The sequence below is a fragment of the Hyaena hyaena genome, unplaced genomic scaffold, assembly GCF_003009895.1.
Source record: "Hyaena hyaena isolate Hyena2069 unplaced genomic scaffold, ASM300989v1 scaffold_226, whole genome shotgun sequence".
NCBI lineage: Eukaryota > Metazoa > Chordata > Mammalia > Carnivora > Hyaenidae > Hyaena > Hyaena hyaena.
Window position 1 is genome coordinate 282,353 of NW_024080858.1, and position 20,395 is coordinate 302,747.

Sequence of the window (20,395 nt, forward strand, 5' to 3'; positions counted from 1 at the left end):
AAAAACCAACGTCATGTCTGTCTCCATCTGCAGCACACTGACTGACCGTGGCCCCCTCCATACATGAACTTCATCAAGTGTGAAAATAATCCTGGGACCATGGGAGACACTTCATTAGCAAGGAAAATATATGTCTTTGCTTTGGCTCAAGGAGATGCATCCCATTTAAATGAAGATAAAGAGGGCCAAACAAAAGAATTACAGTAGAAAATATGTGGCTGGACTATATCAGTAGAGGAGACATAATGCTACCCTTTATCATTACTTGTCATGCCAGTGACAGACTATAAAACTCCTACTGCTCTACAATTCTGTGCTCGTCACTTTCTGAGCCAACTTTTGCCTTGGCAGATGCCTGGCATGTTTTAGACATATGATTTATTGCCTCATTTAATCAAGACTGTAAAGGAAACAATGATTTTTTTTGTAAATTACAAATGAGGCACCTTTCACTTATTCTTAGTGACAAAAGTGATATATACATATATGTATATGTGTGTATAGAATATATATACACATATACATATGCATATATATATAACATCTCCAAGAAACACCATTTATTTACTGCTTCATAAGAAATTTAAATAATTTCTATTCCTTCTGCCTGCCCAAAAAAGAGAAATTTATGCAATACTGTAGAATATAAATGCAGTCATCCTGCATCACTGTTTTTCAGTTTTTACTGTCACGGCAAAAACTAGCCTGAGCAGATTCCAATACTAATAAATGACCCTGCTATGGAGGCTATTGGCAATTTAAAGGCAATATCACTTCATTTTGCTTCCCATTTTGCAAATATATCTTACATTCTCTTGGGAGTTTCTTCTAAGATTTGGGGGAGCTGTGGCTTGACAGTGAAGGGAAAGTATTCACCCAGCGAGTAAGCAAAATTTCCTGGAAATAATATTACCCATTTTAAAATGACTCCTTGGCACATTGATTAAGTTGAGATGAAGTGCATGTAGCAAATGCTAGGTTGTTGTCTTACCTAGGGAGAAAAAATGCTTTCTAGAGTTCAGTGGTAAATAGGCAATTCATTTTGACATAACGAGGAAAAGTGATGTTAACAGCCAGAGGTCACAGAAAGCAGAGATGGAAAAGACCTATTAGATCATTTTCTCCATTCCCTGGAGAAGAGGGCCAAATTATATTTCATAGTGCTTGGTCCAGTTTAGCTTTCAATTACTCAAGCAAGGGGTTTTCACCACTTCAGAATTTTTCCAGGACCTGTATCCTTTCTTCATGATTCCTGCTTTCCTGGATGTATCAGCCAAGTATGAATCGTAGTCAGAATCAACTCTGCGGGCGACCACAAAAGTACTTTGTGCTCACAATTAGACCTGTCTGCCTCAGAGCCAATTTTCTCTTCTCTGTCAGTGAATTCCAAAATCATTTTCTTGGTAATAGCTCCCTTTGTCCTTCCCTACCCTACCTCCACACTTTTCACCTTGCATCCTTTTACTCTGACTCTCAACAAGAGCTACGTCTTTGCAGAAGAATTCCTCTGAAACAAAAGTCTCGCCAGTTTCCAACAGTAACTGACCACCATGTTCTAGCACAATGCTATCCTGTACAGATTCCAAAGACTGGGTTGAATGAACGGATGAAAGGCAAGAATTCAAGAGACAGTGGGAGGAAATGAGGTGGAGACAGCAAGTCACAAATCCGATGGGAAAAGGGAGTCCATGAACCCAAATGAAGCTGAAGGAGGGTGTGCATCAAAGAAGATTTGCTTTTAAGAAAAGGAAATTGCAACATTTTTGCATGAAGATGGAATGACTCACTAGAAAGACGAAAAACTGAGGACTCAGGGAAAGATGGGCTATCTACAAGAGCCATGTTCTTATTCAGATAAGAAAAGATGGGATTGAGTGCACAAATGTAGAGGATGGCCTTATATGGGTGCACAGATAGTTCATTCCATCTAACAGGAGAGCAAATAAGAAGAGGTGTTGATGCCTTGACAATCTGATGGTGTGAGAGGTGGTCTCAATTCTCTTTCAACAAAGCACGGAATGGATTTTATGGCCATTAATTCCCCTTGGCCACTCCAAATTCTTTGACTTCCGCTGAAAAGAGTTTTTTGGCTTCTTCCAATTAGGTAATATGTGCAAGCTGTTCACTTACACAGGGTCAGGCCCTGTGATGCACCACTTTCAGCTCTTGGAACCTCAACTAAGGAAAATTATAGAATCAGAAAACATTTATTCACAAAAATATTCATCACATATTATTTATACTTGTCATGGCTGTAATAATATTAACAACCTAGATCAACAGTAAGGAAAAATTATGGCACATTTAAAATAATATTTTAAGATAACATGGAAAATTTCAATGTTATATTTAAAAGAACGAGTAGGCTGTAAATATAAGTACAAAAAATAAAGGAAAATACGAACAGTGATCTTTTTTCAGCTTTACTAAGACATAATTGGCAAATAAAATTGCAAAATATACAGCATGATGATTTGATATATATACACATTGTGAAAGGGTTTCCTCTATCAAGTATATTAATACATCCATCCCCTCACCTATTTACCTTTTTGGGTGGTCGGGGGTGAGAACATTTAAGTTCTACACTCTTGGCAAATTTCAATTATACAAGACAGTGTTATCAACCATAGTCACCATGTCTCATATTAGATCCTTAGACCTCATTCATCTTATAACTACAAGTGGGTGACCTTTTCCGAACCTCTCCCTATTTCCTCTACCCCAAGCCCCTTGCCGTCACTTTTCTACTCTCTATATCTATGAATTTGACTTTTCTTTTTTAAGATTCCACATATAAGTGACACCATGCAGTATTTTTCTCTGTCTGGCTTATTAAGTGATTGATTTGGGGTGCTAAACTCTTAGTGATTTTTTTTCTCCTTTTTTCCACTTTCATAATTCTTCCAGGTCTTTTATAATAATTATATAAGCATCAAATTCCCTTACACTTAAAAGATTCCTGATGGATACATTTGGGTTCAAGTTTATTTTCTTTCTTTCCGGACTCTTAATTGATGATATTTTATTAAGTATTTACAATATTCCAGACACAATTTTAACTATATGATCTTAGGAAAACAATTTTTTTAAGTTTGTTTGTTCATTTGTTTGTTTATGTAATCTCTATTTCCAATATGGAACTCAAACTCATGACCCCGAGATCAAGAGTCACATGTTCTTCTGACTGAGCCAGCAGGTGCAGGCTCAGGCATATTTTTTAATTTTTCTGACCTTCATTTTTCATATTTGTAAATAAGCATATTTTTTCTTGTCTGTGCAGAGGATCTAATAATACATTTTAGAATGAATATATTTTAGAATAAAAGTATTAGAAGTAATCAGTTAAAGTAAAAATTATTTTTGTTCCACGTATTACTTTGTCATATGTCGCTGCTTATTCTATTGGTTTCTCTCATTCAAGAATATGAGACACTTTTTTGGTCCTCTCAATATTCTCTTTTTTAAACTTTAAATCAAGATAATATCTTACATGATCACTTTCCTTTTTATTATGTAATAGCATTATTAAGAAATGGAGCAATTCTTTAAGAGGACATAACCTTAAACGGTCAGTTTTCCTCAGCAAAGGCAGACAGCCCATTTCCTGCATGCCTCCTTCTATATTGCAGTACAAGACTATTGTTAGAAACTTGGACTTTCGGTAGCCTTGGGAACAGGACCAATTCCCAGGTATTTAATTTAGTTGTGGTCTCATCTAAATTGAAATTTTGACATAGCATTTTTCTCACACTAAGGAATAGTTTAGAGAAATGTTTACAATTTGTCTTTATTTATTGTGAAGTCAAGCCAAATCCCACAGGTTTTATGGCTGTTTTGGCAGCTCTTGGTGACATTATTCAATCATTTGCACACATGCTGATTTGAGGTCCCCGTAATTCTACCCATGAAACATTCCCACCCAGTAATTCCAGTAGATGCTTCTAAGGAAACTGAAGAAAAACAAGGTGACTTAGAATGTCTATGTGAATCGTACTAGGATTTTTTTCAGCTGGAAGAAATGCAGAATTGAAAGTATTTTCAAAAGGGCAGAGATTTTATTGCTTCCATTTGATATCTGTGCTGGTATATGGCATTCTTGTTTATTTGTCTTTTGGGGGGTTTTTGTTTGTTTTGTTCTATCTGAATTTTATTCCTGTTCACTCGCTAAAGATCAATCTCTCCCTTTCTCAGGCATGCCAGCTTTGGTTTTTTATCACTTAGAGTTTTCTAAAAATTGCTTAAATGAATTTGTAAATCCCTTAAATTCAGCAGTGAATTCCATGGAGCATGCTGATTTGATAGACACAGCATTAGGTTTCACTGGGACCAGTGGCTTCACCTTATTAATAGTCCTGCTGCCGTGGCTCACGTTACCCCATAATTGTTTAGGTCCAGAGTTTTCATTTCTCATCCTGATTTTGTCTTGGGAAAACAAGGTGCCAAAAATCATTAATCATCTTTATGGGAAAATTTACTCTTAGTCCCAATTTTTAGAGATGGTCATTAGGACTCAAACCAGCTCACAAAAGGCTACTTAGCCAAACTGCGAATGTGCATGTGGGTACAAATAAACTCATAATTAATAACAGCATTAATGTTGGAATACAAAAACAATCAGTTTTAAAATCACATAAACTTATATTCAGCAAAATACATTAAGATATTGTTGAAGTAGCCAGAAAATTGAGAAATGCATGAAATGAGGCTTTTACCCATAAGAGTAAAGGCATAAATATACTAGTTCTTTTGTTGTTGTTTTTTCTTAGTTAAATATGCTTTTTAACATTGTTGCCTCATATCTCAAGACAAATTATCTGACAAAATGTGCATTTGTGACAGCCTGAGAGAGTAAAGGAACCGGTGAGAGATAAGGCGTGAGCTTTCTTGGAAGAATGAGAAGATAAGATATTTGGGATTTATTTGGTAAATATGAAGGGATTCATTAACTAAGACTTTGTAAATACAAAGTGCCATTGAGTTCCCCGATGCAATTGATAATGGAAAAGGGAGACTGAGAGAAGGTGGTGGACTGCAGGGCACTAGATGCAGCCCACAGGCCACACAACTAGAGCTGGAGGAGACGAGGTGCAGAGAGGAAGCAGCCCAGGCCTGTGCAAAGCAGATGTTCACTCTGTAAGTACAAGGAGCGTTTACACTGGAAAGTAGGGTGTTTTCAAATATGGGATTCTTGATGAATCTAGACTGCAGTGGAGGAAGTGAAACAAGTCTGGAGGCTTTCCACGTGCAATTTTAGTCCTGAAACTTTGGTGTCTATGATGCTTTCTTCCTTTGATAGTGGTTATCGTCTATATTGAAAATATCCATCATTGTCAGTGCACAGACATTTCTTTCTTTACGAAATATTTGGTACTTGGTAGATTCGAAAGAGTCACTGTGGGGAAATATTTTTTGTAGCTCTCAAGACTTCTAGGTAGCTATCAGACCTTGGCTAGAGTTTTCCTCCACTTTCCACTGAAACATGATTTGCTTGTGCATTTGACAAAAAGGATCATGAGGACTTCAAAACTGAATAGGCACCCTGCCCACTGCTGATAGGACTGTAAAAATGGTGCAGCTGTGCTGGAAAAGTATGGTGGCCTCTCAAACAATTTTAATGTGATAAATTAGAATTAACATATGATCTAGTAATTCCATTTGGGAGCATATTTCCAAAAGAATTGAAAACAAGATCTTGAAGAGTTATTTGTATACCTATTTTCATAATAGTATGATGTACAATAGCTGAAAGGTGGAAACAACTCAAATGCTCGTTGACAGATAAAGGGATAAACAAAATACAGCATGCTGATTTGATACACACGGCGTTCGCTTTCACTGGGCGCAGGGACTTCACCTTATCAATAGCCCTGTTGATGCTTATATACATACAGTGGAACATTCAGCCCTAAAAAGCAAAGAAATTCTGGCATTGGCTACGACATGGGTAAACTCTAAGAACATTATGCTGAGTAAAATAAGCCAACGATACAAAGACAAATACCATATGATTCCACTGTGTGAGGATCTAGAGTTGTCAAATTCATAGAAACAGAAAGCAGTATAGTGGTTTTCCAAGCGTGGGGAAAGGGGTGGTTCTTTAATGGGTATAGAGTTTCAGTTTGCAAGGTCAAAAAGTCTGGAGACTGCACAACAATGTGGATGTACTTAACCCTACTGACTGAGCTGTGCACTTGCAAAGAGTTTAAGGTGGTAAATTTTATGTTCTGTGTATTTTAATGCAATTTTTTTAAAAAACCTGAAAATCTCTAAGTTCATCTAGATCATCTACAGATTTGCTCTCTTATGTTTACATTGATAATTCAAATGTGATTTATATGAGGCTTTAAAATTTTTTTAATTTAAAAATTGCATCATATGTGATGTTTTTCTACAATTAATATTACAATTAATTATATTACAATTAATTATAATTAATTAGTTACAAGTAATATTCTCTAATATTTATAGACTAAAGCCTAATATCATCTTCAACAAAATTCTTAGATATTTTCAGGTTCAAATAGTGTAATATGGAACCAGTAACTGTTTATAATGCTGATGGCAAGATTTTTACATTTGAGCATTTAGGCTGAATTATCAGGTAGTTGGTGCAAATGGAAACTTGTAAACTACATGTCCTATTCATAGTAATAGACTGAATGTTTAAAATCTAATAAAACTACTGAATTATTAAAAAGCAGAGGTGTTTCCACTATATTGAAATGCATCAATTTGCAGTGAGTTCTAAATACTCAGCAATAGTACTACATAGAAAAGACCTGAGTTTTTCCCAGTTTCCATTTATATCTTTTTTCTTCTTGGAAGCAGAAGTTACAGCACCAGAAGAAATAATATAAAGAAAATAATATTTTAATCCAGTAAGTTTTATATAGCTTGACTTAGAGAAAAGACAAAGTTCTCATTCTATATTCATGTAAACGGAACAGTTACAAACTATAAATTATGTTCAGATTTTATCACTTTTATTTATTCACAAGAGTCTTTTATTTACCATGACTTTAGAAAAATATCGAATTCTAATAAAAATATCATATAATCTAAATATGAATTATTTGAAAAATATTTGCAACATCAGACAAAACAGGTTTTAAATAGACCTTAAGAAAATACTGTGGAAAAGGAAAAATAGAATACAAATATTTCTGTGATAGCTAAATATACACTACCTTCTCAAACCTGACATAAGTAATGAATGTATAAATTCAATTTGTGATAAGTGAACTGAAGTAAAAGCTATATTACAGATACGCTACATTTGTGTAGGCATTTGTATATGTATACATTTGTATAGGCAGTGTTTAGACTAATACCAAAATGCCAAAATATTTTATATGAAGTAATCAATTATTTACCCCCTTACAAAATCACTCTAAAGTATATGCTCTGAATATAAAAGATGACAAATAAAATAAATATTTTATCTGATGATATCTCTCTCTCTCACACACACACACAAACACACACACACACAGTTTTTTTTCTGAAAAATACTTTTTCTGAAAAAGTACTTAACCCTTTTATGTATGGTGGCACTTACAATTTTTTTTTTCACTTTTAGAGCCTTTACTCATAAGGTATACAAATAATCTTTGATACGAGAGCATTTCACAGAAGATTTTAAACCCATTTGCAATCCTAAACATGGAGAAGAAGGGAGCTTTCCCTGAATGACACCGGGCACTAGATCTGTGCCTGTTCACTACTCAATAAGGGACCACACGGTAGAGCAATGAATAGGTGTCTTGGCATTCTATTTCTTTTGTGTTAGTCTGAACATGTTACACATCTAAAACTATTCTGAAAATCCAAAATTCAAGTGCTCTTTAAATGATAGATGACAGAGAGAGAGAAAGATTGAGAGAGAGGGGATCCCAAGGAATTTGCCAGGTATCCAGTCTTCCCTGGGTTGCCAAGAGAAGCTCCCACCCTGAAATGTACCCCACCCCTATTGTCTATGTGGGAACGCAGGGTTCTAAGAGCAGCTCATTGAAAAGTATCAGAATTCTCCGGGTAAACATAGCTCACTATTTTTCACTGTGAAATTTCTGTGTGAGGACAATGATGTTTTCAGATACTGAAAGGATTTAACAGGAGGAAAATATAACAGAAAAGTTGTGGGGTGGGGGTGGGGGATGTGGAGCTCAGCTGAGCTGAGCAGAGCTAGGCTGTGAGGCGGTAAGAAGTGAAGAGTCTGGGGGTGCCTGGCTGGCTCAATCCTAGAGCATTAGACCCCTGATCTCAGGGTCGTGAGTTCAAGTCCCACTTTGGGCATGGAGCTTAGTTAAAAAAAATTAATAAACTCTTAGTGTCATTTAATATCCAGTCAGTGTTTATATTCTTCAATTGATACAGAAGTGGATAGTCTGGCATGTGTACTTAGCACCATCTGCCTCCCCTAGATTTTTCTCCATGCCCTAATCAGAAAACTCCAAAACTGCCGCGGAACGTTTAAGAACCCTTCATCAGTGGCCTTCCTCATCCCCGGTAAAGAACTGCAAACAATCTGAGATTTTACACTACCTACAAGTTATCAAGTTGGCCTGCCACTGTCTTAAGGAGGTAGGAGACATGAGATCCCTGGGTCAGAGACAATGAACTTTAGTGCTGACAGCACAGGAAGCCGCATGATGATCGGGGTACCTGTGTCAATTCTCCTTGCCTCCAAGTCACCCAGGCACCAGGCTGATGTGCACAGATGTAAGAGCAGTGGGGTGAATTATAGCAAAGGAATTTTGAACTTAGGGAATTCAAATCTTTTTTAATAGGCAGCAAGCATGCAGAGGAAGACACTATCTTTACCTTCCAAGCCTATAAATAAACCTGCCCTTTGATTCTGGGAGGAACAGGATCTCTGTCTTCTACATCTCTTTGCTGTATAAACGTCTTTGAAAAAGTAACCCGAACAAATGCAAAAAACCTGTGATAAATGGTGTTCAATTCTTTCCTCCTGTGATTGCATGGAGTCAATGAATCTCTTATGAAAAAAATCTCAGTTTTCCCACAACTTGATGAAAATATAATTGGTCAAAAGTAGCAGCCACCATTTTAGCCAAGAAAGAGGTATATTTGGTATATTGTAGGTTTCACAGTGATCTTGTTTTTGTCACACTTTATTATGGTCTCTGAGTCACCTTGCTAGGTGTTAATGTTCAGTGAGATTGTTGCCAACAAAGGACAAGATGGCCTTGCTGTGAGCATCAAACCAGTTCCCAGATACCAGAGGGTGCATTTTATTTGTCAACTCTATCTTAGAATCAGGACTCATCTTAGATTCTCCCAGTGTGACTAGATGATACACTGTATTTCTTAAATGTCTCTTCAGCTTTAGGATTCTCTTCGCATTTCCTTTCTTTTTCCTTTTGGTTTACTTGTTGAAGAAGTCAAACCATTTGCCCTGGGGAACTTCCCCTAGTTTGAATTTTGATGATTATTTCCCTGATGTGCCATTTAACATATTCTCCAATCCTTTATTTCCTATAAATGGGCTGTTAGATCTAAAGACATGCTCAAATTCATTTAATCCTTTTGGCAAGAATACTTCATAGGCAGTGATGTGTTCTTTCATTAGAAGGCACATAAATAGGTGACTGTAGCTCCTTTTATGATGTTAACAGCTGTTGATGGCTTGTTTCATTGGTTCATTGGGGGTTGCAAAAGGGTGACATTTTAATTCTGTCTTTTCTTTTTTCATATGAGCTGGAATACATTTTGTCTACATATTTATTTAAGTTTGGTGTCCCCAGCTATTTCCCAAATGACTTCAGATGCCTTGCATATTTTAAGAATAAAAAATGGGACATTCAGAGATAGAACTCAGTTGAAATCATAATAGAGGTAATTGAATATGGTTTCATAAATTGCTTCCTTGGTTGAATTTTTTGTGTTCTAGAGATAATGCAAAATGTCTATATTTGAATGCTATCAAAAGGGACAGGTTTAGTGTGGTCAACCAGAAAATAAAGAGATTGACATTTACTGGAGTTCAATGAGAGGCTTAAAATCTGTAGACAGGCACACCTCCTTTTACTGTGCTTCACTTTATTGTGCTTTAAGTTTTTACACATTGAAGGTTTGTGATAGTCCCACACCAAGCTAGTCTATCAATGCCATTTTTTCCAACACAATTTGTTCATGTTGTGTCTCCATGCCACATTTTGATAATTCTCATAATATTTCTAACTTTTTCATTATTATTATATTCATTATAATGCCCTGTGATCAGAGATCTTTGATGCTATTATTGTAATTGTTCTGGGATGTCACAAACCCCACCCACCTAAGGTGAATTTAATAGATAAATGTGTCTTCTGACTGCAGCACTGATGAGCCGTTCCCCCATCTGTCTTCCTGTCCGTGGGCCTCCCGTTCCTTGAGACACAACAATATTGAAATTAGGCCAGTTAATAACCCTACAATGGCCTCTAAGTGTTCAGGTGAAAAAGTCACATGTTTCTCACTTCAAATCAAAAGCTAGAAATGATTGAGTGTAGTGAGGAAGGCATGTAAAAGCTGAGATGGGCTGAAAGCTAGGCCTCTTACATCACACAGTTTGTGGATGCAAAGAAAAAGTTCCTGAAGAAAATTAAAAGTGATACCACAGTGAACACATGAATGATAAGAAAGAGAAACAGCCTTATTGCTGACTTGCAGAAAACTTTAGAGGTCTGGACAGAAGACAAATCTGCCACCACATTCCCTTAAGACAAACTCTGATCCAGATCAGGGCCCTAACTCCCTTCAGTACTAGGAAGGCTGGGAGAGAAGTAAAGTTGGAAGCTAGCAGAAGTTGGTTCATGAGGTTTAAGGAAAAGATGCCATCATCATTAACAGAAGAGTACAAGGTGAAGCAGCAAATGCTGAGGTAGAAGTTGCAGCAAGTTTTCCAGAAGATCTAGCCCAGATCGTTAATGAAGGTGGCTACACTACACAGCAGATTTTTAGTGAAGATGAAATAGCCTTCTATTGGAAGAAGATGCCATGTAAGTCTTTCATAACTAGAGAGAAGTCAATGCGTGGCTTTAAAGCTTCAAAAGGCAGGCTGACTCTGTTGTTGGGGGCTAATGCAGCTGGTGACTTCAAGTTGAAACCAATGGTCACTGACCATTCTGAAAATCCTAAGGCCTTTAAGAATTACACGAAATCTACTCTGCCAGTGCTCTATAAATTGAACAACAATGCCTGGATGATAGCTCATCTCCTTCAACATGGTTAACTAAATATTTTAAGCCCATTGTTGAGAACTACTGCTCAGAAAGAAAATTTTCTATCAAAATATGGCTGCTCATTGACAGTGTGCCTGGTTACCCAAGAGCTCCGATGGAGATGGACAGTGAGATTGATGTCATTTTCATGCCTGCTAATACAACATCTGTTCTGCAGCCCATAGTTCAAGGAGCAATTTTGATTTTCAACCTTATTATTTAAGAAAGACATTTTGTAAGGCTATAGCTGCCATAGACAGTAATTCTTCTGATGGATTAGGGCAAAGTAAACTGAAAGTTTTCTGAAAAAAATTCACTATTCTAGATGCCTTGAAGAACATTTGTGATTCATGGGAAGTATTCATACTATCAACATGAACAGGAGTTTGGAAGAAGTTGTTTCCAACCCTCATGGATGACTTTGGGGGGTTCACGACTTGAATGGAGGAAGTAACTGCAGATGTGATGAAAATAGCAACAGAACTAGAATTGGAAGTGGAGCCTGAAGATGGGACTGAATTGCTTCAAGCTTGTGATCAAACTTGAACAGATAGGAGTTTCTCTATGGAGGGGCAATGAAAGTGGTTTCTTGAGATGGAATCTAGTACTGGTGAAGGTTCTGGGAAGAGTGTTGAAATGACAACAAACATTTAGAATATTCCATAAACTTAATTGATATAGCAGCAGTAGGGTTTGAGAAGATAGATGCCAATTTTGAATGAAGTTCTCCCGAGGGTAAAATACTATCCAACAGTATCACATAGTACAGTGAAATGGGTTGTGAAAGGAAGAATCAATTGACGCAGCAAACTTCATTGTTGACTTATATAAAGAAACTGCCACGGACACCCCAGACTTCAGCAGCCACTACTCTGCTCGGCCAGCAGCCAGCAGCACCAAGGCAAGACCCTCCATCAGCAAAAAAATAATGACTCACTAAGAGTTAGCACTTTTTAGCAATAAAGCATTCTTCAATTAAGGTATATACATAATTTTTAAACAATTCTATTGCATGCTGAATAGACTACAGGATAGTATAAATAAAATTTTTATATGCACTGAGAAACCAAAAAAAAATTTATTTGACTTGCTTTATTGTGATTTTGCTTTTTCTGTGGTGATTTGGAACCCAACCACCAAAATCTCTGAGAAATGCCTGTGTTTCTCTGATGTAAAAAGACAGTAGAAAGATTCTCTAGGGGTCCTGCTGTGTTACTCTGAACATTGCTACTTTGGGTTAAAATATGCTCATGACATATGCCAAGTGGATTTAAAAAAATGGAAGAATATCTTATATTCCCTAATTGTGAAGTACTTCTTGTCACTCTGATATAACCTCAAATTATCTAGAATACTGAGAGTTGGACTTAGTATATTTTTGTTATGAGGATTAACCAGAAAAGGAAGATATTTATGTTATTGTGTATTTATATTCCATTACATTTCAGAACTCATAACAATTAGGACATATCCCCATATTCTATATGATCTGATATTCCAACAACAACAAAGTATACACATCAAAGGCATTTCATCTCCGTAGGTATGTAATTAAATATAGAAATCCTTACCTCCAGATAAATAGTATCTTCTTGCCTCTCTTGCCCTCTCCTTAGGGTGTAAATTAGGGAACTAAAAGGATATGGAAGAGGCTGGACAAGTTGCTGAGCCTCCGTGAGCTGCTGGGACAGGACAACTGTTTGCTTGGCCTTTGGTGGGTCTTCCACTTGAGACACACTGACCACACACTGGACTATCTGTCCCCTTGGAAACAATTCCTCAGAGGTAGACTAGAAAGCTGTCTAAACCCTGTTACTATATTTTTCTGACATAATAAGCATAACTTATTGAACAGACTTAAATCTTTGATGAACTTATAGTGCTTCAAAGTCATTATTTTGACACCAGTAACAGTCTTACAGACAGCAAACTGCAGGAGATTAGACAGATGTTGTATTGACCAAAGAAAATACCACAGAGTTCGCTTTTTGATAAAATCTTTGATATGTGTTAGCTTTATTTTGATTTGACTCTTGCTTTTAAAAATGACATGCAGCCCAAAGGAACACCAAAATACCAACCATTAGGAAGCTTTTGAGGAAAAAAAAAAGAAAACCTAGGTACTCGATAGGGTTAGATCTAGCCTACAAGTAAAACTTCACAGGGGAAATCAAAGAATCATAAACCTAGAAGGAATGTGTAAGATCCTTCACCTTATAACTGAGGAAAATGAGGTTAAATGGGGTACAGTGATTCACCCAAAGGCATGTGGCCAGTTGGCAACATGTCTAAAACCCACGCACTCAGTTTTTGACTGTGCTTATAATTGAAGGTGATTTTTTAGTGTTTAGTTGCTACCTCTAACACTAAATATCCAAGTGAATGATATATTCTCCATATAAGTTTATGAAGGATAAGTCAAATCACTAAATAAAGAGGAAAATACATTGAGAAAACTGCTAACTTCAATATTCACAGTAGCAAGACACCGAAATTTCACCCGAGTACAACTTTTCATTTTTTATTGCCCCACAATAATACAATACAGCCTGGCAAAACTGTATTTGGAATTGTGTTCCCTTGTCCAGGTTGTTGGGATACCATCCAGTTACTCTAGCCAGGACAAAAAAAATTTAAAGGTTCTACAAATGTCTCATTATTGCTAAAGAAATATGCCTGTTTCATAAAAATACCATAAATGCTCTTGTCGTTACTTAAAATTAAAGAGGTTCAAAAGGGATCTTCAAAGATACTGTGCTTGAATTAAAATCATATAAAATCATTTTAAAGTCATTTTAATAATATTTTAGAAATAAATCTAAAAATTGTTCATACAAAAGAAATACAAAATGTTTTGAATTTGAAGCCATGTCCACCATCCCCAGTAACTCTCTGGCATGAGAGTCTAATTTACTCATTAGACTGATGATATCTGTCTTCATTGTGAGTTACGGGTAATTAGAGGTTAGAACTGAACTACTGCGGGGCGCCTGGGTGGCTTAGTCGGTTAAGCGTCCGACTTTCGCTTAGGTCATGATCTCGCGGTTCGTGGGTTCGAGCCCCGCGTCGGGCTCTGTGCTGACTGCCAACTCGGAGCCTGGAACCTGTTTCAGTCTGTGACTCCCTCTCTCTCTGACCCTCCCCTGCTCACGCTGTCTCTCTCTCTCTCTCCTAGAAATAAATTAAAAAAAAAAAAAGAAAAAAAAAAAGGACTGAACTACTGAAAGAGAATGGACCCTTCACAAGGGCAGTCAACCAGATCATTATTCCAAGGCAAATCAACCCGATGATTACTGCAAAGTTCAAACTAAAAGAATTGATTTGAACAATTAGGGGACTCTATTTGGGGTCAAACCTTTTGTGCTCAGTGAGTTTATGCCATACAATTCTTTTAGTTATGTTAAAATGGGCTTTGATTAAAAACATCAGATAATGTGCCTAAAGGGAAAGGAAGCATGATAATAGTCTCCCCCGGAGTTCCAGAGAATTTGGTACAAACTGAAAAGTTTGGAAATCGGAAACCGAAATTGGGACAACCACTCCCAGGTAATCGGCAACCCTGTGATTCTGGAGTTAGACCCCCTGGGAAGTGACTATCTACTAGAGCCATTTCCGAAAATGCAGCTACAGAGAATTAGGCCTCCTCTCTCCCAAGAGTTCCTGTTAGTCCTGGTCAGGGAGGAAGACATAACTGCACCCCTGCATCAAGGAGGAAGGCATAACTGCACCCCAGACTGCCAGGAGGCAGAGGAGACTGGCAACAGTACTCGACAAAAGAATAGTGAGGCTTAATGAAAGAAAACAAACAAACACTGTTTTGGTGGGTTTCACAAATGTTCACGACCTATTTTCCGTCACCAGTGGCTGTTGTGACACTGTTTCCATGTGACAGTATGTTTCTGTGGTCCAAACAACCAATTTACCAATAAACTTGTATAGAATGACACTTGTTTGTACATTGGAGATACAGAAGGATTTCAGTGCTTGAATAAATTACAGTAATGAGACTACTGTAATTACTACAGTAATGAGACTACCTTTTTTTAACGTTTATTTATTTTGAGAGAGAGAGTGCCAGATATAGAGGGGCAGAGGGAGAGAATCCCAGTGTAGAGCCTGACACGGGACTCAGTCTTATGAACAATGAGATCATGACCTGAGCCAGGATAAAGAGTCAGACACTAACTGACTAAGCCACCCAGACACCCTGAATATGGTGTCTTCTTAAATATTTATTACGGTGGGAAACCCTGACTGAATGCAGTTCTTTTAAGACTGGCATATACAGGGGTGCCTGGGTGGCTCAGTCGGTTAAGCATCTGACTTTGGCTCAGGTCATGATCTAGTGTCAGTGGCTTTGAGCCTGCTTCAGACTCTCTCTCTCTCTCTCTCTCTTTGCTCCTCCCCTGCTCATGCTCTGTCTCTCTCTCTGTCTCTCAAAAACGAATAAATGTTAAAAAAAAAAAAAAAGACTGACATATACAGAGCTCTAATGTTAATCACTTGCCACTTACTTATTGCCTTTGATTGCATGACTGGGTTGCTGGTCTCTGCTTTATTTCCCTATCAGGAAAATAGTAATAGTAGCTCCAGTCTTATCCACAGGTGGCGCCGTATTGTACAGTCCTTTGTAATCTTTCTTTGTAGCTTGCACATAGGAGAACAGGAGAGGAGTCAGTAAAGAAAGGAAGGGCAGAAGCCAGGGCTTTCGAGCAGCACACCTGTGTTAAAGAGACAGAGACACTTTAGAGCCAGACTTTTGGGTGAGAAACTATAAAGTTATATGTGTTAACTTATTGCTGGTCAAATAAGCAATAAATACACATAAAATAATATGTGTTCACTTATTGCTTTCATTCTTTGAATTTTCAATAAATAGAAGATGATGAATTATCAAAATCTCACCAATAAATAAAAATTCTATATTTTTCATCGTTTAGGCTTAACATTCAAAGGCATTTCTCCAGCTAAAAATGTTTTTTCTCTTCTTAACTACATGTGACTTATGAGGTCTCCCATTACTGACTTAGGGAACGTTTAGTGAATGAACACTGTCCAGTTTCTAACCAAATGCCTGACCCTTCACCGCACTTTAAGAGGAAAAAATCCTCCCCATTCCTTGTATTTTGTGAGTGAGGAAATTCAGGCTATGCCCTGTTCATATGTTTCACCGGCACAGACATCCTACCTAGGTCTATTCTGACTCCAGATCTGTAATCTTTGCTCTTTGTAGTCTGGTTTCCATACCACTATTCATTACAGGAAGAACAAAATAGAGGGGAACCCATTTTGTGCTAAAACACTCGTGAAAGACCCCACTGGTATATTCTTGTATAGGAAAAACTAGAAAGCTAAGTATTTTTTTTACTTGATCCATTTGTAAAACATAGTTATGGGGCAGTCGAAAAAAAGGAAATTGAGGGTTTTTTTAAAAAAAACACTACTTAATAAGAAGAAATAATAAGAATAAACTCTCAGGTATGGAGAAACTCCAATATGAGTAATTCTGACATTTGTTAAATTGAATCACAGGAAAGGGAATCATAAATCCTTATATGAATCCCTATTGCTACAGATCATAGGAGGAGACTTAGTAATAATATTGCCTTTGATTGCACACACGTGGAGAAAGTTTGAAAGTGGAGCTATAGAACATACTGTATACTAAGATTCTGTGTCTGTGACATTAGATGGTACCTGTTAGAAACTCCAGTGAAACCCTCCTAATGTTTTAGATAGGAGAGAGTGAAAATCACAAGATGTAAATTATAGGAGTACATATTCCACAGAAAAACACTAAACACACTTCTTTGACATTAAAGATCAAAGATATTGATGCATTTTATCACAGCCCGTAGGAGATGGGTTTTTTCTCTGTAAATAAGCTACCTGATTCGATTTTGTTCCCACGGTTTGTTTTTAATTAGGCAAAGAGGCATTTTTAAATTTCTGTTTTCTAACCTTGAATAGCTCATTTCAAAATGATTATGGAGTATCTATCTGCTTTCCCCTCTTCACATCTAATTTTAACGGCAAGTCAGTTACTTTTACACTTCAAATCAGAAGCCAGATGCTGAACTTCCTTACTCATTTGATATTACCCTGTGGGAGGAAAAATCTGTTTGGTTCTTACTGATTTGAAGGATTTAATTTTTTTCTTGTGGTTTTACACTCATTATTTTCAAAACACTGAAACTAGACATGACTTTGCTGGAAAGAACCACCTTGTTGAAAAGAGCCCATATGCTGGAATGCTCATCTGACTCTCCACCACAAGAATCAGAGGGCCAATGCCCATCTTGGCAAATGCTGGCAAGGATTAAGCATGGCAGCAGCTGGCACGGCTCTGGTGTGTCAGTATCTTCTACAGTGTCCAAACAAAGCACAGTATTTGTAGTTTATGGACCTCTATGGAAAATATAAAGTAGAAAAACTTCTAGGCATAAAATCTTACTAATATCTCCCCTTGAGATGAAGAGAGGAGAAAAATGGATGTAAGCTTAGATTCTCCATCCACATACACTTAATGCATAAACACCCATGAGTAATTCTTTTGCAATTAATGTTTTGTGTTCTTTCTTTGCATTCTCTGTTTTCCTTCCTAGAACACTTGAAGGATAAATTAGAAGAATATATGGCCCGATTTTCCAAAGTAAGGATCGTTCGCACCAAGAAAAGGGAAGGGCTCATCCGGACCCGACTCTTGGGGGCATCTATGGCAAGAGGAGAAGTCTTAACATTCCTGGACTCCCACTGCGAGGTCAATGTGAACTGGCTACCCCCACTTCTTAGTGAGTACTCATACTGACAGTGGCCTTCTGGAGACCCGCAAGGCCTGGGGAATTGACCTCCTTCAGAGGGAGCGTGTGATTTGCTTCTATTAAGTTTGCAATTAACAAAGTCTAGAGTTCCCTTCTACAATTTTTACATGAGAGCCTTGAATTCTACTTTAACCACTGCTGAGGACCAATAAGTAACTAGAAAACTGCATGAAAATGGACATTTTAAATAATACCAACTGCAATCTAACTTAAGATTCAAAAAAGTTTAGGGGTTCGTTTCATTTATATGTTCTCCTTTAGTGTAGTTATATAGTCAGTAAGTAAACACCGAAAGTAAAAAGTATTCAAAAACACTACCTCTAGCTACAGTAAGATTAAAATACACACACACAGACATACACACACAGTTTAACAATTATTATAGAACTGTTAAGAACTGAGGAAAGAAAATTAGTAAACCCAAGAATGTAGTTCGTGTAAGTGCCCTTACACATGGCATTTATAATGCCATTTCTCCTTTAAACTTCTGGCACCAGCCTGGCACACTGAAAACATAAGCCCCCAAGTTTACACAGGACCTCCTCAAGCACTCGGCGCTACTATCCAGCTGACATATCTCAAATGCTCACCACTCGGCGAAGAGTAGGGAGAGAAGCCTCTCTGTCACATTGCACTTGAACTATTAGAAACAGGAACCAGCTAAAAGTCATTCAGGCTAGAAAATACATGTGGGGCTCAATTCACGCCTGACTATTTTGTTTTTCTTTTTATTTCACAATGAAGTCAGATACAAAGTCTGGTAGTGGATAAAAGGTAAATTGCAAACCTGAAAAAAAAATGTGTTGCTAAAAAGTTCTTGGTGTCCACATACTGTACCCTTCCTATTCTTCCAGATTTCACTAAATCAACTTTCATTGTAAATATATCATGGCCTTGGAGCTAAAGCCAGTAAAAACTGCCTTTACAATAGCTGCCTCAGAAAGAATGATTTGCTATTGACTACTATGTAGGATTTCAGCTAGAAGCAGCCAAGTTCCATTAGAAAAAGATGTGTGTGTGTGGGGTCAGGAGGGGAAGCAACTGAAACTATATAGGATTTAAAATAGGAAATGACCAGCAACTAACACGTCACCACATCACCCGATCCACACACCTTTAGACAGATGACTGCCCAGCCATCGTAATCAACAGGAATGTTTCAGTGCTCCTATGGCCAGAGACTCCTCTGAGCTTTTAATTAAAAGTACCTTGTCCAAGGACATAGCAATTTAGAGTTTCATCAGCAACAGTGAGATTCCTGCAAACTGAATACGACCTATATGGTGTTTAATACTCAAGGAAGTCAGCAAAAGGCCTAATTTATTTACGAACCAAAGCAGTTCCTAAATGTCAATTATCAAGCCTCTGATTGTTCATATGAATCTAACAGGGGGAAAAAGGAGGGAGAAAGTAGAGAGAAACCCACTTTTTCTCATTAAAGCATTTCATTTCCTGTAGGCCTGATGGATAAGAAATGATTCAAGCTCAGGATCCCTATCTTTTTTTATTTTCCTCTATCAGTGTCTTGACACATCATCTGAAATGAAAAAACAGGCGGAGCCACACAGTTTCTTGGTTCATTTTTCACCTTGGGATTATACCTGAATTTCAATTTCCCATTAAGAGTCTGTTTGTTTGATCCCTGGAAATTGAAATGTAGGCACAAGCCTTAGATGAAAAATTAGTCATGCTGCTTTCACCCTAAGCTAGACCAGCTGGATGAGAGCTGAAAGGAAATTTGAAGGGAGAGTTGACAGTTAATTTAACAGACTCATTCTCTTTGGGTCACCTTGGGACTCCTTGTTGGTCAAAGAACTTGTAAATCAACCTGATTCTGAATTTGACTGAAGAAAATCACTGAAACGTTAATACTAAAATAGCTGCAGAGGTGATAGAAGATATAGTTTGGCCACAGCAATGATGGTCTCCTCTGTCAAAGATATCTATGGGGAAACACCATTTAGATAAAGATTAAAACCCATTACGAGACTTAGCTAGGTGAAAATGGATGCTCATAGGGCCCTTCATGAAGAGGAACTTGAAATAACTCTGGGATCCTCTACCAGAGGATTAGGCTTATTATTATTATTTCTAGCAGAAATAATATGAAGGTGACCTTGAGGCTCTCAGAGGCTTCCTGGGGCCATGCTAGTTACGTAGCCACATATCAGCATTGTGTATTCCCCTTAGCCTGTCTCCTCTTCTTTCTATCATATTTATCACCTTCAAGATACTATCTAATTTAGATATTTAGTATGTACATTGATTGTGTTCACTCCATTTCTAATGACAGAGATTTTTGTGGTTGTTATTCACTGCTATATACCCAGAACCTAGAAAAGTGACATG

The 20,395-nt window shown here is 37.4% G+C and overlaps 1 protein-coding gene and 1 pseudogene across 1 annotated transcript in view; both read left to right on the top strand.

Moving 5' to 3' along the window:
• The first annotated feature begins 10,438 nt into the window (after positions 1-10,438).
• LOC120239117 lies at positions 10,439-12,172 on the top strand (annotated as a pseudogene).
• Positions 12,173-14,843: 2,671 nt separating this feature from the next.
• GALNTL6 (polypeptide N-acetylgalactosaminyltransferase like 6) overlaps positions 14,844-20,395 on the top strand; it is a 212,900-nt gene continuing 207,348 nt past the window's right edge. Inside the window, exons 1-2 of the mRNA XM_039243223.1 lie at positions 14,844-15,006; positions 17,831-18,016. Of these exons, the coding sequence (XP_039099154.1) occupies positions 14,844-15,006; positions 17,831-18,016 (349 nt within the window). The remainder of the gene's footprint in view (positions 15,007-17,830; positions 18,017-20,395) is intronic.